General features: G+C 39.4%; 1 protein-coding gene across 1 annotated transcript; it reads right to left on the bottom strand.

The window, feature by feature from the left end:
- Nucleotides 1-323: 323 nt before the first annotated feature.
- LOC121715418 (peptidyl-prolyl cis-trans isomerase C) lies at nt 324-10,327 on the bottom strand. Its single transcript, XM_042101115.1, has 5 exons — nt 10,207-10,327; nt 9,509-9,622; nt 9,182-9,275; nt 6,381-6,565; nt 324-2,940 (listed from the first exon to the last, which is right to left on the bottom strand). Exons 1-5 carry the CDS (start codon nt 10,315-10,317, stop codon nt 2,812-2,814), a joined length of 633 nt encoding a protein of 210 aa, XP_041957049.1. The 5' UTR covers nt 10,318-10,327; the 3' UTR covers nt 324-2,811.
- Between the last annotated feature and the right edge of the window lie 6,557 nt (nt 10,328-16,884).

The raw sequence follows: 16,884 nt of genomic DNA, 5'->3' as shown, positions 1-16,884 counted from the left end.
CAGATGGGTCTGTGTGTGTGTGTGTGTGTGTGTGTGTGAGAGAGAGAGAGAGAGAGAGAGAGAGAGAGAGAGATTGAGAGGAAACATTTGCTTTAAAGCCCAACATAAAAATATACCCGGCTTTTAATATTTTCACAAACCAAGATCTTTAACCAGAATCTTAGCAGCTGTGCCAGTGCGACTGTAGACCTTGAGAATTAAAGTCAAGTTCTCTGACACAAGTGTCATACCAATATGAAATCTATATTATTATCGGTGTCTGACCATTAGAACTAGTACATCAACTCAGTTAGAGCTGCAAAAACAAAACAGGGACAGCGTGATCTTGTTATGAAATAAAAACTCTTTAATAAAAAGTAAACATGAATAACATTTGTCCACTGTGTTTCAATGTTTCATTCAGTGACATGAAAAAAACACAAAGGAAATTACAGCACATACAATAAACAGACCAAACACGTATTATTGCTGAAAAACATAAATAAACAATAAACATGTATAACAATAAATTATGTGTCATTGTGACAATGTGACATTTGTTGCACATTAATGTGACCTATTGCTCATCTCTACTGGTGATTTAACAATTATTTTGGAAAAACTTGATATGACTTGATATGACACCATCTCAGAACACTGATATTGTACACTGATATTATTAATATTGATTATAACTCAAAGAAGGTGTGGAAACGCTTGACTCTAACAGACCCATGCTCCTCAATGACTAAAGACTGTTTTGCTTGTGGACATATTGCCAACTAAAGCCCAAAAGACAAAACCGCAAGATTATTGAATATTCTTCAGATTACCAGCTGAGTAAACAACATCTAACAATGGACATTATTCAGACTGCATACATGAATGCAAGAAAATATACTTAATAATTACAATGTGAGGTGTCATTAAAAATATCAAGCTCACACATTTAAATTGGCAATGAATCCGTGTCTAGCCCACATTAAACACCACTGTGTGAGTGCCAAGATTTCAAGTACAATATGTGTTTTGACCAGTCAGGAGCTCAGCTTTTGCATAGGCAGTAGAGTTGGTGCATGACAAAAGTTCTAAGTGACTGTCTTTATCAAGAATCTACACCTACATTTAGAACTGCAGCACTGCATACTTTTGAAGTTGCTATCTGATCTAATATAATCAGTGCCATGGACATGTTTTAAATCTGCATCATTTGAAGTCACAATATGCAGGTAGGGTACAAAAACACTGCAGAAATACAGGTACAACTGTTACAGCATTCTCATCATGTATCACGGGAAGACATCAGTTAGTAACAGCTGTGCTGTTGCAGGTGTTTTAAAGGCAAGACTCTTGGCTGTTAGTTGGTTAGCTTGTTAGGTTTAGACAAAAACATCTTACTTGCTTTTTAACTCTAAAGATGAGCTTTTAAGGTGATACATAACATTTCAAGTAACAGAGCAACTAAGATAATAAAATTGATCCAGCTACAGACATAGCCCTGGCTATGGAGTGGCTACACACTTCCCACACCCCTGAAGATCGTACTACATTTTGCTTTAATTAGCTACTTTAAATGTGCAAAAGTTAAGGATTTCTTTTAGGATTTTAGTTTTTTTTTTGAGAATTATAAAGTGCTGAAGAAATGTTGCAGCTGCTCATCTGCGTTTGGCACTGACATCCGTTTGGAAATAATAACTAAAGAGGAAAAGAGAGCATCACGTGCATCAGGCTCATGACTGCTATAGACATCATGTTTCACCATCCACATGGAAGTTGTCCACAGAGCAACATGTCTATTCAAGCCTAAATACAGTATACATGAAGTACATCTGTACTGTCTCATACATCAACGGTGTGCTGGTGATCTGCACAGATTGCTCTTCTAGCTTGTTTGTTTTCATTAAGATTCCAGTTAAAGGAAGACTTCCATCATGCCATGATGACTTCACTCAGAATGAGCAAATCAACTGCCCACATGCAGTTTATTAGGCCCTGTGTACACCTTGCCATGATATTTGTCTTCTGTCAGAAGACTATTCCCCTACATTTGCTTTCAGTATTAATCATACTTCTCATGTAAACAATAATTCTCCACTCACCTCCCCAAGGTCAGTATGCTACAGAACAGGACCGAGCCAAATAATGTGCAATATGCTATGGGATTTGCATTGACAGCATCCGTTTTCAGCTGAGGTCCTTGTTACTAATAGTATTACTACTGGTGATTATGTTACTACAGTATATAGATGTAATAGTTAGTCATTTAGTCTGACATTTGACATCATTTACTGACAATTTATGACATCTTAAAGGTGCTCTAAGTGATATTGGATAACATAGCTTGCCTCTCCCTCCCCCTCCCTCCTGTGCAACTGAAACTCTCCTGAACGTGCATCTCGCACGCGTGTCGGTGATTGGCTGAAACAGTTTATGTTTCATAGTCCAGGCTGCACCAGGCTGTTTTGTTGCCATTTTTGGAGCCTGGGCTGAGTTTTTTACAGTGTATTCAGGGGACAGGCCGCTAGCGGATGGTGAGGTGATGTTTGCTGTATGTGACAAAAAATGTTTTAGCTTAGAAACTGCGTAATATCGCTTAGATCACCTTTAAATAAGTCCTATAAAATGTAAATTATGAGAAAAATGATAAGAACAACAGCAACAAAGACAACAACAGAAATATTAGACTATTATTTACATCTGACAAGATGATCTAAAAAATTGGACTGACTAGACCAGTTCATTTCACAGCTCATATTTGTAAATAATTCAAACATAAACACATTGTCTCATCAAATATGTATTGTGCAGAAGAGCTCAGATGAAACCTCAGGGTTACCAACCTTCTACCTCAACCACAAAAGGCTCTTTGACTTCAATCTTCCCACTGTTCACAATCACACACTCAGTATAGGGGAGGTTCCGATCGTTTGTGTCCTGGAGTTCTATGGTGTGTACCACAGGCTAGAAACAGACCATAACGATGTGTATGAAATTCAAATAATATTTGAATAAATAATGTATTTAGAGTACATCATATGAGACTAATAAATTTCATCAAACAAAAATAGTGCTATACATTATGCTATGCTATGCTACACACACTACTTGAAACTACATGTACTGCTATAGTTTAACCCATTTCACCCCAAAAAAATTACTTATAAGCCTCTAAAACTGTAACTGGGGAATATCCCAATACTCTTTCAGTAAATATTGAAACAATAGAGTGTTTCAATGAAATGTGTGCAGTGTCAAATGTTTTGAGTAAATTGTCACATGACCAGAGCTGTTTACTTCCTGGTTGCACCTTGAGAAGAGGATGACTGCCTCACAGCTCCCAAATAAAAGGTTTTTAAAGTATGTTAAAATAAATATAGGACAAATATTTTTTGTACACATGGTCTTTAAGGTGTCTAGTTATGATATATACATTTATAATTATTCAAATGTCTTTGGTGTGTTTGCAGAATGAGTAAACATGTTAACGGTCACAAAAGTGACCGGTGGGATAGAATGTTGTATCTAGATGCACACATACTTCTACACCTACAAACACACACACATACACATACTCATACATACACACATACAGAGACATACACACACACAGATACACACACACATACATACTCACACACACATACACAGATATACACACTCACAGACATACACTCATACACATACACATATTCACACACACACTCACAGACATACACACACACACACATATTCACACACACACACATACACACACACACACACACACACACACACACACACACACACACACACACACACATATTCACACACACAGACATACACACACACACTCACATACACACTCACACACACACACAAACACACACACAGACATACACACTCACACAAATACACACACACACACACAGATATACACTCACACACTCAGACACACACACAGACATACACACTCACACACACACAGACACAAACACACACACACACAGACATACACACTCAAAGGGACTTCACATTGCACGCGACATACACTTTGCCTGCTGTTCTCACACACCCACCTGCAGATACACACACACACACACACACACACATATATATATACAGCGGGGAAAATAAGGATTGAACACGTCAACATTTTTTTCAGTAAGTATACTTCCAATTTTCACCGGACATTAGTATTAACTCAGATAATCCACCCATATAAAAAAATCCAAACATTAAAGTCCATAGGTAGAGTTATGTCTAATAAAGTGAAATGACACAGGAAAAAAGTATTGAACACGCCTGCTGAAATTTTTGAAATACTTTTTAGAAAAGCCTTTATTTGTAATGACAGCTTCAAGGCATTTCCTGTATGATGAAACTAATCAGTCACAGTATTCTGGTGTGAGTTTGGCCTATTCTTTTAAACAGATAGTCCTTCAATATTGAAGATTCCAGATTCTTGTGAATCCTGATCTTTAGTTAACTTCCAAAACTGTTCAATTGGATTGAAGTCAGGGCCTTGATTTCCTTTCTCTGAAACCAATTGAGAGTTTCCTTTGCTGAATGGTTTGGATCATTGTCCTGCTGGAAGGTCTAGCCATGTCTCATCCTCATCATCCTGGTGGATGTAAAGATTCTCCCGGAACAAAATGACTCCATGCATCATTCCTTCAATTGTATGAAGTCTGCTAGTACCATGAGATGAAAAACAGCCCACACCATGATGCCACCACCTCCAAACCTCACTGTTGGTAGGGTATTTTTAGGGTGATGCACAGTGCCAAATATGGTGTGTAGTATGACATCCGAAAAGTTACATTTTGCTCTTGCCTGACCAGGATACATTCTCTCAGTATTTCATAGGATTGTACAAATGTTGTGTAGCAAACTTTCAACGAGCTTTGACATGTTTTTTTCTTCAGCAATAGAGTCATGCGGGATGAGCATGCATAGAGGCCATGGCGGTTGTGTGCATTACCTATGATTTTCTCTGTAACAATTGTACCTGCTGCCTCTATGTCTTTCTGGAGCTTTCTCCGAGTGGTCCTTGGCTCTTGGGCTACTCTTCTGACTTCCTGGTCAGAAATCTTGCAAGGAGATCCTGTGCATGGCCAGTTGATGATGCAGTGATGTTCCTTCCACTTGCAAATAATGGCTACAATACTGCTCGCTGAATGATTCTGAAGTTTTGAAGTACATCTGTAACCAGTCCCATTGATATGTTTTGCAACAATAAGGTTGCAAAAGTCTTGGGAGAGCTCTTTGCTTTTACCCTTTATCATGAAATATTTCTTGTGTGACACCTTGGTAACAAAAAACCTTTTTATAGCCTACCAGTATGTACTAACCCAGCTAATATAAATTTGCACAGATAGGAGGGATAATTTCTCTAACTACTTATAGATTCCAGTTTGTTCCTTGCCTTTGTGTACTGCTTTTTCTTAGTGTGTTCAATACTTTTTCCCTGTGCCATTCCACTTTTTTACTCATAACTCTACTTTTAGACGTTAATGTTTGGATTTTTATATATGTGTGGATTACCTAAGTTAATACTAATGTCCGGTGAAAATTTCCTGCGAATAGCCTCACTGGAAGTATACTTACTGAAAAAAAATGTTGTGTGTGTGTGTGTGTGTGTGTGTGTGTGTATTTGTGTGTGTGTGTGAGTGTGTATCTGTGTGTGTGAGTGTGTATATCTGTGTGTGTGTGAGTGTGTATGTCTGTGTGTGTGTTTGTGTCTGTGTGTTGTTTGACGAGCTTCGGCTCGTTAAAATAGAACCCTGAATGTGTATGTCTGTATATGGTCTGTGTGTGTATCTGCATGTGAGAGTTAGTGTGCATATTGTGTATGTGCGCGTATATATATCTCACAACTACATGCAGACACACACGCACGCACAGACATACACATTCAGGGTTCTATTTTAACGAGCCTGGTAAATGAATAATGTTTACATATCATATTTATTATTGCCATTGGTCTCAGTGTTCATATCAGTTTGAAAAGTCCTGTCAGAATACCTTTATTTTAACAAAAAAGCAATTTGAGCAACCTTTAATTGAGTATACGCATATTATCCCACCGGTCACAATTGTGACCAGTAATAAAACTCAATTTTTCATCTACTTTTCTACATTTAAAAAAAATAATAATTATTGATTACTTCAAAGGGTTGCTAATAACACATGATTTGCATATTTGCATGTCTGGGAAAAATTTGGGCTTAAATGGGTTAATGGTCAAGGAACGTAATCTAATTTAACTTTCACCATTTCCCCTGACAGACGTCAAACCACAAACTGAACTGAACAAATTTAGCTCACACTTCTCATACTAGCATTGGATGTAAATCCTTTTCTAATAATTATATGTAGTGAATTCTGGTGAATAAGAATGTGAGTTCTAGTGCGTTCCTCACCATGCCCTCCAGCACCTTCCCAAAGACCACGTGCTTCCCATCCAGCCACGGTGCACGGGCCGAGGTGATGAAGAACTGGGAGCCGTTGGTGTCGGGCCCTGCATTGGCCATGCTGACCCAGCCAGAACCCAGGTGCTTCAGCTTGAAGTTCTCATCAGGAAACGTGCCGCCATAGGTGCTCCTACCTGCAGGTCGAGTTCAGTTGATGTCACAGGAGCGAAAAAAACAAGTTGATGAGATAAACACAACAAACATACAACCACATGTTGACAAACGTTCTTGGCATAGAAAACACTAGAACTGTGCATGATGATTTTTTATGAGCACACATACAGACAGCTCATGGACTGAAGCAATTAGCTGAATTTGCAAAAAGCTGTATGGGATAATAATGAAGGACTATACCTATAAAGCAAACAACTTGGGGCAGCCGTGGCCTACTTAACGCATTGGACTTGTAGCCAGAGGGTTGCTGGTTCAAACCCCAACCAGTAGGCCACGGCTGAAGTGCCCTTGAGCAAGGCACCTAACCCCTCACTGCTCCCCGAGCACCGCTGCAGGCAGCTCACTGCGCCGGGATTAGTGTGTGCTTCACCTCACTGTGTGTTCACTGTGTGCTGAGTGTGTTTCACTAATTCACGGATTGGGATAAATGCAGAGACCAAATTTCTTACTTACTTACTTATACTTGCAGTTAACGGTGTTGCCATATGGCAACATACCCTTTCTTTTACCATTTCTTTACATTTGAAAATAAACATGAGCTATGATTGGTCTTAAATTCATGGTAGAATCTGGTGGCAACCAATGATATGCTTTGATTACATCACATGACACTATGCTGCCTTGTACTGTCAGTCTTTCCCCACACTTTTGATGACTACAGTCGCTGCAGAAGTGCTCCTGAATATGTGAAGATTTTCCTCAATATTTCATATTTCTGCAGAATTTAAAAATAACTTCATGCATCTGGGGTAAGTTCTTATCTTTTTTTAATCATTGTCACATTGTTTTGATAGGATTATTACCTTTTTATTCAATAAAATAGTTATGTTGCCATATGGCAACATTGTGCGGTAGTGGAACCATATTTGCTCATGCTAATGCAAAAGCAGAGTAGCTTTGTTTGAATGAGACATTTAGATGTATAGGTGGACTGATATAGTTGGATGGTTGTATTTTGCTCATTTATTTAATTTTTGGTTTATTTTTATAAAGTTTAATAGTAAAATATACACTTATTTTGTTTAGAAAATGAACACGGCAGTATTCTATGGCAAGGCTAAGAGGAGGGCTGAAATGTCATTGTGCAGTCCCCATTCAGACAAACAGACACACACACACACACACACGCACATGTTCTACCATTCTATACTTGATAGGAGCTGTATCTAGTATTTCATTTGAAATGCCAATTGTTCATGCACACTAGGGTAAAAAAGGTTACAGTGTATCATCTTTTGCCTCTTTCCATGTATTTCAGTTGAAGTTCAGGAGGAGGCACCACCTCAGGTGGAAAAGATCAAGAACCTGAAGTGGCAAAAGAGGCGAACCATCCTGCCCGTACTTAAATGGAAAGGTGCCCTACCGGTAGAGTGCTGCTCTGGGTAGAGTGCTGCTCTGGGTAGAGTCTGCTCAGGGTAGAGTACTGCTCTGGGTAGAGTGCTGCTCAAGGTAGAGTACTGCTCAGGGTAGAGTGCTGGGTAGAGTGCTATTCTGGGTAGAGTGCTGGGTAGAGTGCTGCTCAGGGTAGAGTACTGCTCTGGGTAGAGTGCTGCTCAGGGTAGAGGGCTGCTATAGTGCTGCTCTGAGTAGAGTGCTGCTCTGGGTAGAGGGCTGCTCTGGGAAGAGGGCTGCTCTGGATAGATTGCTGCTCTGGGTAGAGTGCTGCTCTGGGTACTGCTCTGGGTAGAGTGCTGCTCTGGGTACTGCTCTGGGTAGAGTGCTGGGTAGAGTGCTGCTCTGGGTAGAGTGCTGCTCTGGGTACTGCTCTGGGTAGAGTGCTGCTCTGGGTACTGCTTTGGGTAGAGTGCTGGGTTTTTTCAGTGTAAATGTACATATGCTTTTTAAATGTGTTTTCCATGTTATAAATATCTATCTAATACTACATTTTGTTACATTGTTACATTTGTACATTTGTACAACATTACATTTGTTACATTTTGACAACAGTTTGCATCAGATGTTTTGTGAATGCTGCTGTTGTTTTGTTTGTTTGTTGTTTTGTGTGTTGTAAACAACACATTAAAAATATTTGTGTTGTTATATGTTTGATACACAAACCTGGAATAGATTTCAAGTGATTCTTACACATGTAATGTGAATGTATGCATGCTTTGTGAATGTATTTGCTGTTATGATGTAACTATACCTGTTACTACCTCTTACCGTTTGACAACAGTTCTTAAGAATTTGCATCAGATGTTTTCTAAATGGTGTTATTAAAATAATGCTTTTGATAAAGCTCTTGATAACATTTTAACATTTTAATAATAAAACAATATAATTTCTAAAAGAGGGGTCTGTAATCATTTATGAAATTCCTGCAATTTTGGGAGACAATACATTAGGCTGCTCCATTGTCGCACAATGTTGCCAAATGGCAACGTACCCAAAAGTACCCCCTAAAAAATAATAATAATAAAAAAAATTATAAATATGTTACTTTGAGTCCATTTTATACGTTAAAAAACACTGTAAATTTTTTTTCCATGATTGCATAATAATGTGTGCAGTAGAGGGTTAAGAAATTAACATGGCAATAATCTGTGATCACAGTAATAATGCCTCTTCATACTTACCTCCAGTTCCATCTCCATTGGTGAAGTCGCCTCCTTGAATCAAGAAGTCTTTAATGACTCTGTGAAACTTGCTCCCTTTGTAGCCGTATCCTTTCTACAAAACGAAAAATAAGTACATCACAAATAATATTTAATATATTTATATAATAATAAATAATATTATTTCGATGTCACTGAAGAATTCTGAGAATTGTGTGTGTGTGTGTGTGTGTGTGTGTGCGTGTGCGTGTGTGGGTATATGTAGGCTGCATGTATATAGTTATGTGTACATGTGTACGTGTGATTCCATGCCTGTATGCCTGTCGTGGCATGCTTGCTGTATCATACCTCTCCTGTAGCCAAAGCGACAAAATTATCCACTGTCTGTGGTACAACCTCGCCAAATAAACCAATCACAATCCTGCCAACCTCATGTCCTCCAACTGTGATGTCAAAAAAGACCTGGGAGATTAAGAAACACCTGTCAGCAGTACTTAGCATCCTACTTAGAATGTATACAATATGATACATTGTATGGTGTAAGTTGGGTTACATTTTAGTAAGTAAGTGCATTATCTGATGGCCTTTAATGGATCTTTCATTTATTTGAACTTGATATAATATACCTATATAATAATTTAAGTCAACGGAGCTAATTCCTGAAAAGACTAACTGTTCCCCACATAGTCTGGAACAAAACCCTAAACATATCTTAAGTTTGTGTACTTTGAACATTCATGCATTCATTCATTCATCGTACCCCATCCCCCACACGCAGCAGAATACTGCATCGCTGTTACACATGCATGGCCGGTTCATATTCAACGGCCCTAAGGATGCTACTGTTTTGTGCATACACGCATTAGACCATGAACTCTAGACACTGTGCAATGCATGCATGCATGTTTGATTGTATGTGTGCCTGAGGAGAGAGCGAGAGAGAGAGAAAGAGAGAGAGAGAGAGAGAGAGATAGGATGGATAGCAACCTTCCTCTTTAGATTGTCACTTCAGTCGCTAAGAAACCTTCAGACGATAAAATGCTTACCTTGTCTGTTACCTTGGGCCCAGCTCTGGATTTCGAACCGATGGCATGTCCCACCAATGCCGTCATGAATAAAAACATAAATGGTAATATCCGGCGCTCCATTTCGCACATTGCGTCTGCAGCAGCTCTCAGTCAGCGGCTGCGCAGTAGGCTAAGTGAAATCTGAAAATGATTTGGCCGGTCTTCCTCTATCTCAGACCCCTCCTCCAAGACTAACAACGCTCTTCCTGAGAAAACCTATGATCTCCAGTCATATGATATTAGACGGAGTATAGTGTTACAAAACAGTAACGCGTATCTAGTCAGTGGGGTCTTTGGTGAATATGACGTGGAGAGAAAATCTTCACCCTTTACAGTTGATGAAACAGTTCGACATTGGCTACACAGCTGAGGGTTATATTTGAATGAGGTGGACAGCAGTCATAGATGTTCTGCTGTCTAGAAACAAATAGTGGTATTAGCATATCAACACCCAACATCATCCTGTTTCAGAACAAAGGTCAGCTCCCGCTCTTGTTTATGGAGCTATCCAATGTTCTGAAACACACGTGACCCTTGTAGACTAGCTAGAGCAAGCTGCCATATCCTGAGATTTGAACTTTGAATGACTGGCAAAGAAATTATTATTTTTACTAGGGATTTCGATTTATATAAGGCTAACTGAAATATAACCCTGAAGGGCATATGACAGCAGTCAAACAAATTGTGCTTGTGTATGTAGCCTAGGCATGATTTTGGTACACTACTAAGGCCTCTGGCTGAAATAAATACATCAGATTAAACATCATGGTAATATTATCATGAATACATTTGAGTAGGGCCTAATATTATTTGTAAATTCAATTGTGTTCTTAAAACTCTGTCACTGAATTCATAGCTGCCAGAAATCCTTTGACATTACCTACAAACTTTAACTTCCAGGATTCATCGTACAATAAGCAATGTCTTCCCCCAGGACGATCTTTCTCTCTCTTTCTCTCTCTCTCACTTGAGACATCACTATCAGGCATGTGTTTTGTAATAAAGACTTGTTCTGCTACAGCAGAGCAAAAGTACGATATGAAACATTAATACTGCTGAGATTACTTAAGCAGTTATTCCGCATGGTGAAGAGAGCCACTGGGACCTGTCCTTTTAACTTAGACTCATACTTGATGGAAATGTTCACATCATATGTGTAAAAACGGCAGAGGAGCCGTAGTTGTCTGCCGTCCCATCACTGTTCTATAAGGGAAGATGGTAAGATTCATGTCTTCAGATATCTACCAGAGATACAATAAATCCAACCTCAACCAGCAATCATACGTAGGCCCACATTGTAAACTCAAGGTGCTGTAGGCTATTGCTTCCCCTAGGCATCTATCATTATTATGAACTATTATATTATATTATTATCTCTTATTCCCATTGACGACCCAGTTTATGATGACTCATCATGATGCAAGACACATCATCAACCAAGCTGGCTCTCTTACTGAGTTCAGGGATCAGCTCTCATTTGGCAGGTTATTAGTCTTATTGGTCTTGGCTGGACGTTACATTGACCCTTCATACCTGGGTAGTGGAATATGGAACAAATCACTACCACAGGTTCAAAGGTCACAGCAAGCAAATCAAGCAAACTCTTGAAATGGTCTATGCTGTATCTTTTTCCTGTCCGATGAAAACAAAGCAAACATTTTGGAAACATGGCGCAGGGATGAGGAGGACAGAAACTGATCTATAGTGACGTCAAGCCCAAGGCAATCAGTCAGTATGGTGTCTGGCTTTCCAATCATGTGACGCCTTTGTCAGGGACACGTCCTTCATGCCTGACATCCGGTGAATCCCTTAGAAAACATCCAACAATGGGGAATATTTTACTGCCTTCATGACAACCGTAAACTCGGAAGACTCGACTTTAAAAATGTTCCCAAAAAAGTGTGTTCATGAGATCAGCTCGGAAAACAAATATGGATTCCCACAGTAACATGATTGCATTTTTGTGTTGTCTTTACAGAGAACACATTTTTAGAACTGTGCCGCCGTGATTGGAGAGCATGATTTGGATGTCAAGTCGGCTAACGAGGCTACAAGATTTCCGCACGAGTCTCCGAGCATAGAACCTGACCCGACTTTGCGGTCAAGTCATTTTTCCTGCATCGGAGGTGTGGATTTACGAATATCCAATGTGTCATGAAGGCACCATTAGCCAGGCTAATATGGAACATAGCAATTTTAGATTTTCAGGCCCATCAGTGTTCCCTAAAAAGGTACTCACTTGAATTCAATTCAATTCAATTCAATTCAATTCAATACAATACAATACAATACAATACAATGTTATTTTACTTACAGTGCCAAAACAATTGTACTGAGGCCAGAGCCTGAGCCCCTAGAGCTAGCATAAGCCAATCGAAAGTGGAAAACTCCCTTTTAGGGAAACCTTCAGAAACATGGCTTATGGGGGGCCTATTTGCTTTAGGCCAGTCAGGTGTGTGTGTGTGTGTGTGTGTGTGTGTGTGCGTGCGTGAGTGTGTGTGTGTGTGTGTGTGTGTGTGTGTGTTGGGAGGGGGGGGGGGGGGTGCAGGCTGATGAGGTCATACATCAGGATCAGAAGAATCATACAGTAATAAAATATAGTACATACATGATACACGATAGTGGATGAAAAAAATGAGGAAAGCCAGCCTTATTTAAAGTATCGGTTGTAGAAGAGCTTAGTGGGTAAACTGTGGACTCATAAAGTTACTATTAGAAGGAGAGCAATGAAGCAAGTTCATCATCAGTGTGTGTGTGTGTGTGTGTGTGTGTGTGTGTGTGTATGTGTGTGTGTGTGTGTGTGTGTGTGTGTGTGTGTGTGTGTGTGTGTGTGTGTGTGTGTGCTTATTTAAACAATGCACTATGATTTTGTGGCAAAAAATGGACGGTGAAAAATGACTGCCCATCATGGCTCAACAAGGCATGGGCAGGTGTTACTCTGGAACAAACAACCAAATAAAAAAACATGATGCTTTCTACCAGTGGAAGTACCATCTGGCAGGCCCTGCAGAGAGGCTGGAGAAGAGTCTGCTGCTTTTGTGTTACAACAGATGACCAGTGAACCTGGTGGTTAAGTGTCGTGGCAATTGCACATTTGTCTTTGCCATGTTCAGATGTGCATTTGTGAAAAAAGAATTCCGTTGTGCAATGCTCGTAAGTTACTGTACCAACATAAACAATATGTTTAGACAATCATAATCTTGGCTCTCACTGGCTTGGAAGAGAGAATTCTAACAAGCCGCAACACAACTTTTTTTTGCACACAAATACTATGCCAACTAGCCAACTTTTTATGTGGCTTAAAATAAAATATCTCCATGATTAACTATGATTAATTATTTTATATATTATTTTTCTTTTGTGAATGTAATGGACTTTGCACTAAATTGCCTCATACAGTATGTGGACAGTTAGAAGTTCAAATACATTTGTATTGTCTTGTTCCAGAATAGTGCATATGTCTACTTTTTTATTATTATTTAAATGAACACCTCTAAAAAGCCACTGTGTGGTTCCCGGTTAATGTCTTATTGAGGCTGTGCTGGAGACTCATCATATCAGATATCCATAACTGTACATACTGTATGTAACAGTAACAATAACTGATGTCTACATTTTAGTAGTTCCAGAAAATCATTCAAGTTTGGCTATTGGCGCACATCAAACAAGTTCCATGACATAAAATCCATCTCGTTTCAAAGCAAATATGAAAAAGTTATGAGAAATGCCTTTTCTTGTCAGGTGTAGTATACTACCTGAATACTATCTAAGTTATTCACTCATATAACTCATGATTGCCATAGGCTACGTTCCTGCTCTCCCTCTCTCTCTCACTCTCTCTCTCTCTCTCTCTCTCTGACACACACACGCACGCACGTATGCACACACACCATTACACATACGCATACGTAGGCTAATACTGAAATCCACCCGCTTAGCTGAGGGTTTTTCAACTATAGAGCTGAAATTGAAATTCATTAATAGCCTAACAATGTATTCACAAAAAAAGCTACGGACACAAAATAACTAGTAAGTTTGTCACTGCGTTTCATTTGGGTCAGTCCCCATCCTCATCAGCGGCACACGCTCTCTCTGAAGTTGGGTTTACTGCGCCCTCTTTGGTTGTGAAGGAACGGTGATCTTAATTATGCGCGTTCCAACTCAGACTCATCGCAGTCTGCATGAACACATAAAAGTTGTTTAACTGTTGATGGAAGCGGAACTACACGGAGATTTGGAGCTGGACGTTGAAACAGCAAGCTGGAATAAATGCTTTGATCGAAATCAACAGACTGGATTAATGGCAATAGGTTTGTTGTGAATAGGTAGCCTGTGCTATAAGTCAATTTTCTTCTGAGAATTAGGCCAGTAGTTTACAGCAGGGGAGCGATAGGGAAATTATGGATGAGAAAAAAACCGATCACATAAGACATTTTATGTATCACTGTGTTAATTTCGGTAAGATGAGCCCTGGGGCTTTTTTTTGAAGATGGCTCTTAACCTTGCAAAAGTGTAAATAATTCTAGCTCGCCTGTTTCGATTGACACAGGGAGGAAAAATATATTGGCAGGTTCAGGTGTCAGTGTGGCGGTCATTAATGAACAAACCATTAGAGCGGCTCATTCATCTGCCTCAAATACACGTTTATTGGCGAATATATTTCGAAAGTAGCCTAAACGTAAATGCAAAACAAGGTTATATTAGGTAATTGTGTTGTTCTGGGTATTAATAAACAATTACCCTAAGTTGTCTGCAAAAATTGTGTTACGACAAGGGGGGGATCACCGGAGTCAGCCAAGTCCCATCTGAATAAACGTCTATATTAATGAATTATACACCCACCAACGAGTGACCTTAAAACCATAATAGGAGACACTTGAGGGGAGAGGTTGCTGAATTCTTTATCGGACTTCTGTCACAGGGGGCATTCATTCGTCTTTCAGGCGAATTAATTAACGAGAAATGTAAACGTTTTAATTGAATGTCAAACGGAGTGCATTATGCAAATTAAAGCGACAAAATACAGACGCTTCGAAACAGGCAGAATCATGTAAATACGCATTCCTTAATATTTTTTTCATTCAAGGTCAATAATTAACCTCTTTCTATAGGGAAAGAAAATGATACATTTCTGCAGTTAATTTATTGATTGAGAGTCCACCTCTTATGTGCTTTACTTGACCAGTCATTTATCAATGCATAAAAAAACACAATACACCCCGTGATGATGGCGTTGTGATTCAGTCAGGTTATTGTATATTTAAACCACAGAGGCTGATCTGAAAACGTGTAGCATACCTTACCACATCTCTACGGGCATTGATTTTGAACTCAAAATAAGGATTAAATTCAGTCGAAGCAGGCCTGTGCACTATTTTTCTGTGGGATAGGCCTACGACAGCGCACTTTAACTGACCTCTGTAAAACAAGAATTTGCGCACAGAATACACCACAAAAATGATTGTTCAGAATTGTCTGAAAATCCTTTTTTAAAATTTAGACAGCAATCCAGTATTTCCTAGCGTTTTAGTGTCGTGAATTAACATGAAATACTCCTTCTCACCCCTTTCGGGGACATACGCTTAAGGCATCATTTTTAAAAAGAGAAACATTAGAGTAACTAGACTAAAGTTGGTCAAGTGCACTTGAGCCTGTCCAAACACACTTTTCAGCTTTAAAGAGGCCTGTATTCCCTGAAGAAAAATCACATTAAAACGTATCAGAATCGTCTAGTATGCTCTGTTATTATTCACATTCCTTCGCAGTGAAATGCAGTTGGAGACACGAATTCATTTTCAGACCATTATGTTTGTGTTTTGGTTCGTTATCAATCTGCAGAGAGCTTGAGATGACAAATGGCCTTGTCAAAAGAACGCCAGTCAAAACACTTGGCCACCCCTCTGGACAGATCCGTGTAAAATGCCCTACATTGAGATATACAGACACTATCCAAACAGCAGTAACTTTCTCAAGCGTCTGAGTGCGGGGGTGGGAAACGCAGGATAACAAGTTGCAGCAACAATACTAAGAGAAGGGTTATCTAAAAAGAGAGTCAATTTGGTGCACAAATCTCCAAGGCACAGGGCGAAGGACAAACACGTAATAATTAAGTACTTCCGTTTTTCAATTGTGTAAAATAAAAGGGAATAAGGCACCGCATAAACTAATTTAATCCAAACTTGCCAATCACAGCCATGGGTCAAGCATGACACCAGACTGCCATGATGCATTTAGTGTATCCTTGCAATGTGTATAGCCGACGCCGGGCACCTCAATAAAGATGTTCTCTCAACAAAAACAACCTAGGCCTATTATCTAAACTATGAAATAGCTATTAGCCATTTATTTTTTGAGGTAGGTCTAGGCAAGTAATTTCTTCAATAGGCCATTCGCGTTCTAATAAAATTTCCTCTGCATAACATCAGAATTCAACAGTTCGTCATGGTACTGTTAGTAAAATCCAGGCTACCTTTAAAGTGATATTGTGTACGACTTCAGGTTACAATTGGCAAAGACAGATGGTCAAATACATTTTTGGGGCAAAATGAAGTCCTCTGTCCCTTGTGCTTTAGACTGGCGTAAAACCCACGTGCCCCCCTTTCCCGCCTCACGAGCGCGCAGAGGAGGAGAGGGGCAGGAGAGAGAGGACATGACCGA

The sequence above is a fragment of the Alosa sapidissima genome, chromosome 8 (genome assembly GCF_018492685.1).
Source record: "Alosa sapidissima isolate fAloSap1 chromosome 8, fAloSap1.pri, whole genome shotgun sequence".
Classification (NCBI taxonomy): Eukaryota; Metazoa; Chordata; class Actinopteri; order Clupeiformes; family Clupeidae; genus Alosa; species Alosa sapidissima.
Note: the sequence above shows the minus strand (reverse complement) of the source record. Positions and strands in the feature narration are given on the sequence as shown.